Here is a 6,147-nt window from a genome sequence, read left to right on the forward strand (position 1 = left end):
AGCACTTTATGGCAGCCCCCGATGAGTTTCCTGCTGTTAAAGCCTTCTTGAAGACAAAAGCCACATTCTTGGGGGCCGGACTGAGCAGCCAAAGGCAATAATTCCCAGAGGATGCAAAGCTGCTGGGGGGGGGCAGGCGAAGTTTATGGAGGGCAATAATTACTGACAGGCAGGCAGGCAGGCTCCCAGGAGATCAGCAGCTGCCCAGCCTCCAACTGGCAGGGGAGGGAGGAGGGGGGACCCCTGCAGCTACTGATGGTGCAGGGGGGGGGGGTCTGCAGATTCACCAAACCACTGCACTGCTGCACCCGGGCAGTGAAAGGGGGCAGGAGGGCTATAAACAAAGCCCCACCCCAGTGCCCTTCTCACTTTTCATGTCCAGTATTCCGGTCAGGCCCGCTCTTTGTCAGGTTATTAAGGGAAAGAACCCCCCTCCCAGATCAAGGTGCCCTGCTTCAGTGGCCGGAGAGACCCCGAGAGGTCCCCGCACCGCTCCCGGGGACACTGCTGGCCACCCCCCTCCTTCACAGCTTCTCGTGTCCTTTTCCTTGCGCTCAGCAGGTGACTCGGGGGGGGGGGGGCCGGGGACGACCTGCAAGGACCGAATGACCTCGCCAGCGGCCTCCTGATGGATTTCCCCCGGGGCTCCCCCGCCTGCCTGCTGCTGCTGCTGCTGCGCTGGGTCCTCCTCTCCCAGGCCGCCCTCTCCTCCTCCTCCTCCCTCCTCCTGACCCCGCTCGGCAGCCGGCGGAGCAGCTGCAAGGCCATCCCCAGCGGCCTGGCGCTCTGCCACGGGGTGGGCTACGGCAGCATGCGGCTGCCCAACCTGCTGGGCCACGACACCATGCGGGAGGCGCTGCAGCAGGCCGGCTCCTGGCTGCCCCTGCTCGCCAAGCGCTGCCACCGCGACACCAAGAAGTTCCTCTGCAGCCTCTTCGCGCCCGTCTGCCTGCCGGAGCTGGAGGAGGCCGTGCACCCCTGCCGCTCCCTCTGCCGGGGGGTGCGGGACGGCTGCGCCCCGGTCATGGCCGCCTTCGGCTTCCCCTGGCCGGCGATGTTCAACTGCAGCCGCTTCCCGGCGGAGAGCGAGCTGTGCGTGCCCCCGGGGGCCGCCGACGGCCCGCCGGGGGCCGCCGCGGCGGCAGCAGCAGCAGGTGAGTGAGCGAGGGGAGCTCGGAAACCTGCTGGAAGCCCCCTCCCCCCCCCCCGGGGGACCCAGATCCGGCTCCTGGCGACAGAGCGATCGGTGGCTGTGCCTAACCTAAGTCACATTTGGCTCGTTTTGGGCCTGAGAAGGCGGGACAGACGTTGCTTTGAGCTTGGCTCCTCGTCTTGGAAGCGCGATGCCACCCTTACCGCCCTGCCCTGTGCATGTTGCTTTCTAATATTCCCGTGGGCTTCCGAGAGCTCTTCCCAGGCGCCCCCATCCCCTCGCCACATTTCCTTTCCCAGCGGGTATGTTGGGGTTTTTATGTTTTGTTTTGTTTTTTTATGCTCCCTGCAGATGGACAGCGCTGTGCTCTCCGATGGCGCTTTAGCAATAAGAGATAATACATCGGGGGTGCGCAAACCGGTCCTCGGGCGCCCCCCCAGCCAGTCGGGCTGTCAGGATATCCCCAATGCATGCATAGGATGTAGTGCATGGAAATACATCTCATGCATATTCATTAGAGAGATCCTGAAAGCCTGACTGGCTAGGGGGCCGCAAGGACCGAGTTCCGCACCCCTGCAGTTGATGTTGGTTGGGGGGGGGGGGGGGGGGGCATTTAAAAGTCCTTTAAAAACGCACAGTAAAGTCAGACCTGCAGAAGGACTTATTTTGGATTTCTGTGCAGACATTTTGGGGGGAGGGAGGCTCCCCGTGCCCCTCCCCCTTCACCCTCTCAGTAAATCTGTGCAAGTCATGTTGCAGGGTTCACATTCTTTGGCTTATGGGTGATTTTTTCGCCTTCTGCTGGCACAACCCCGAGGGACATTGTCCTGACCGCCCAGCAGCAGCCTGCGTACCCGAAGCTGCTCTTCTCTTCCGGCCTTCTGCAGGGCCTCCCCTGAGTCTGCCCACAGCCCCCACGCCCCCACGCCTCCCTGCCACCTATCTCAGCCAGAGCACCTCACCCCTGACCCCAGCTCCCCTCTCCTCCTCACCCCATTCTGCATGCACCTCAGTTCCTGACCCGCAGTCCCTTCCGTGGGGGGGAGAGAGGGAGCAGGTCTTGGGGGCGCGAAACCTTCTGCCTGTGATAAAACCTGGCGGCACTGCTCTTTGCCACGCGCCCGATCCCTGTTCTCAGGCTGGGAGAGCGCGCGACGGAGGCAGGACGTGCGAGACTTTCCGTGGGGATCCGCCGGCGAGGCCTTGCTTTTCGCAGGTGGGCCGCTGCCAGCCCCTCCTCCTCATGCTGCCCTGTCTTTCCTTGCCAGAGCCTCCGTGTGCCGCCTGCCAGGGACCAGGGGACAGCGAGAAGGAGTTCATGGAAAACGTCTGCAACAAGGACTTCGGTAAGGGCATCTTTTCACCGGAAAGCGAAGATATCGGCACGTGAGACCGCTCTTATAAGGCTAAGAAGGGCTCTTACCTTCCCAGGAATATAACAGTGCCCCTTCATTGGAACCTACCCCCGTCCTTGCTTATAACAGAGAAGTTCTGTCCCCTCCCCCCGGAAAAATAATTGTTGCGCCCTGTTTTAGGCAGCAGTCACGTTGTGCATGACCCGGCCTCTTTGGAAGGAGCACATTTGATAACTCCTAGCGCCTTCATCACAAAGAGGGAGCAGCGATCACATTCGGGCCGATGCAATATCGGGGGGCGGAAAACGGGCGCTGATGACTGAGCGCCCGCTGGCCAAACGCGCGGCGATGCACTTCTCTGGGGGGGGGGGGCCCCCCCGATGTTATATTTAAAGGGGCTGCCGCAGTAAAAAGGAGGCGCTGGGGGAAATTGCGCTGCCCTAGCGCCTCCTCAGCAGCGGGCGCCCAGGAGACGAGGCTGACAGCGTGCGTTAGGAAAATGGAAGCTCGTCAATCGAGCGTCCGTTTAACTAACCCGGCCGCCAGCAAGATTTTTTTTTTTTTGGGGGGGGGGTTTTCCTTTTTTGATTCCTCCGACTTAATATCGCCACGATATTAAATCGTAGGAACTACAGAGAAGCAGTATTTTCTGTAATCCTTTTGGGCTCCGCAAGAATTAACGCCTGCTCCGGGGCAGACGTTACATTTTGAGGATAAAAATGTGCGCATCAGGCACACATTTTTTTTTTGCACGGGAGGAAAAATAGCCAATAGTCTCATGGACATGAATGTAGGTGTGATGAGTGATATCAGCTATGTGCTTGGTTGGACGCACTAACCCCCCTTTTGCACGAAGGGGCTCTGGAAGCGCGTCCAAAACGAGCATCCAGTCGCCTGTTGAGCCATGGGCTGCAGCCAGCGCGCGGTATTGCATTGGCCTTGAAAGAGTCTTTTTTAAGGGGACAGAAAACGCCGAGACTCATACTGCAGTTCTTACCCTAGGAACATGCACGAGGCTACTCTTACAGTAATAAGAGTATCTCACTGGGAGCAGTGGGAATGCTGAGCATGTTCCCAGCAGTGTAATATAGGGGCAGTAACTCCTCAAGATCCTGGCTGGGTTGGCCCTACCTCTCTCTCTCCCTTTGTAACCTTGAGTTAACCATTTAACCTCCCCCCCCCCCCCCCCCATGCTCAGACATAGAATACAAGCCCCCTGCGACAGACCTGTTGTAGGCTTGTGGTTTATTTTGTACAGCGCTGGGCACACTGATGACGCTGTAGGAACAATATGTAATACTATAATTATTTACTCAGTGTCGCTCCTTGAGCATTGGAAGTTATAGCCGTGCAATTCAGAACATGCAAGGAGTAACTTTATTAAGCCGAAACACACAACAGTTTCAGAGCACAGAGAATTACGTCAGAAATGAAGAGGCTTTTATGATATTTTTCATGCAGAAAACTGAACTTCCAGAGTTGTGACATTTCCTCAGTAACCCCTTGATGGAACGTACAAGCAAGGCTGGTTATTTACCCACACACGGGCCATTCTCTGGCTGCCCCCTCCTCCTGGCCACTCGTTTTCCATCCATCTGGCTGTCAGGATCAGAGAGGAGCATAGGCCTGTAGGGCCCCCAGTGTAATAAGCCGCAGTCTGCCGTCTGCATCTTTTTGTGCATACAAATTAGTGCTCCTGTGTGCAAATCCAAGGTTAACGAAGGCATTCGCTATTACTCCCCAGCGCACAGAGGGGTGTAGGCTTCATGCTGGGAATACAACTCCTGCTCAGAGGTGGAGGAAAGTTTCTGGGGCTGGTGACAGTCTATGGGGCTGAGCCTGGAGTTTGTGTGGGGATCCTGTACTCGGGATGGATGCAAAGGCAACATGCTTTGCATACAAATCATGTTTTGTGCGCACTAAGCATATTTTCCGTGCACATTTTAAGGTTATCGTGCTTTATTTTGTTAAACTCCCGATGCATTATTGTACCATTAATTTACTGCTTTGGGAGTTAAAACATTTTTTAGTATAGACTGAAGTTCAGTTATTCGTGTTTTATTTACATCAGGACTTAGGAAGAACTTCAGCCGCCCTAGGCAGACCTCGAACTGATTTGCTGTCGGGTACTTCTGTCTTTTGCAGCCCTGAAACTGAGCGTCCACTCCACATCCAGCGAGGAAGGGCACCTGAAGGTGATCCCCGAGGTGAAGAGCAGGGCTCTCTACAAGCAGGAAGGCTGGACGGAAGAGGAGCTGAGGAAGACCGTTCTCTGGCTGACAGACGGCGACTCCTGCACCTGCGAGGAGATCAGAGAGCAAGGGGCCACCTTCCTGGTGCTGGGCCAGCAGGTGGCCGGCAAGCTGGTCATTTCCTGGCTGAGGAAATGGGAAAGAGGCGAGAAGGAGCTGAAGAAGTTCAGCAGGCTTGTGCGGAGAGTGCAGTGCTAGGGTGGGGTGGGGGGGGGGGGAGCGGGGGAGGGATGGAGGAAGGGGATTGAGGGGGGGTGATTGCAAAGTCACCTTAAGGTGGAGATTTCCTATCACATCACGGCTTGCAAAAGCTCTGCCAGCATCAGTGCCGTGGCCCATTTCACGTACTGATCATGTCGGTGTCTTCCGTGGCCCCACGAGGGTCAGATCAGACGCGTGGGTCGGCGCTGAAGGAAGTGGGCTTGTGATGTCCTTTCCTGCTAATCGGAGCCAGCGCCGACCCAGCATGGCTTCAGGGAGCAGTCGGTGCCCCTCCTCATAAAGCGGCGTCTTTTCCACGGGCATTAAGTCGTCTCTACACTGGTGGAAGCCGCTTTGTGACAGCGGGGACACTTCTCCGAGCTCAGCTTTTCAAAGCCCATGACCCGCTTGAATTGCCCGTCCTCAGTTTGGCTGCAGACCCGCGCGGGGATCCCCCAGCATGGGGGCTGGTAACCGGATTGAGAAGAGGCATTCCCGGGGGGGGGGGGGGGGGCTGTTTTGGGCGGGATTAGGCAATAACACACGGAGATTCAAGTCTACGGGTGGTGTTTTCCATACAAAAAAAAAAAATGCAAATGAAAAGTCCATGGCCTTTGCAGATCAGGAAGGAAGTCCTGCAGCTGCGCACTGCGCACCTAGGCAAGCAGCGTGGAAATTGTACCCCTCATGTCTCCCTCCCTGGGCTTCCGGGTCAGACCTCGCTTCTGAACCTGCTGAGTGGCTTGAGAGAGGGTGGGGTGGGCAGGTGGGACAGGGAGGAAGAGAATGGATGGATTCCTCCTCCTTGCCCTCTTCCCACGCCTCCTCCTAATGCTGACTCTCCTCCTCATTCCTCCACTCGCTTTCCCCCTCCGGCCACTCGGATTCCTCCTGAAAAACGAGATTTCAGCCTCGCTGTCTCTGCCTGTGTGACAGGCAGGGTGATTAAAACATCTTCTCTAACCCTCACCAGACGTTTGGGGTATTTCTTGCCATTGCTTTTTCTGGATCACTGTGGTTTTCTTTTCCTGGTCGGTCGCCACTGGATTCTGGGACCGTCAGGCCTACTTTCCTCTTTCTGACCGGTATAATCTGTATTTTTTCAATTATTTAAAGGACTTGCAGTCCCCAAGAACCAAAGTACTCAACGGATTACAAAAGACAGACGTAATTAAATACCGATAAA

General features: G+C 56.6%; 1 protein-coding gene across 1 annotated transcript; it reads left to right on the plus strand.

Annotated features, from left to right (window-relative positions):
* The first annotated feature begins 409 nt into the window (after positions 1-409).
* Positions 410-4,959, plus strand: LOC115091811 (secreted frizzled-related protein 2-like). The gene is made up of 3 exons (XM_029602036.1): positions 410-1,154; positions 2,422-2,499; positions 4,654-4,959. The coding sequence occupies exons 1-3, from the start codon at positions 629-631 to the stop codon at positions 4,956-4,958; spliced, it is 909 nt and encodes a 302-aa protein (XP_029457896.1). The 5' UTR covers positions 410-628; the 3' UTR covers position 4,959.
* Positions 4,960-6,147: the final 1,188 nt, after the last annotated feature.

This window comes from Rhinatrema bivittatum, chromosome 5, assembly GCF_901001135.1.
Source record: "Rhinatrema bivittatum chromosome 5, aRhiBiv1.1, whole genome shotgun sequence".
Taxonomy (NCBI): Eukaryota; Metazoa; Chordata; class Amphibia; order Gymnophiona; family Rhinatrematidae; genus Rhinatrema; species Rhinatrema bivittatum.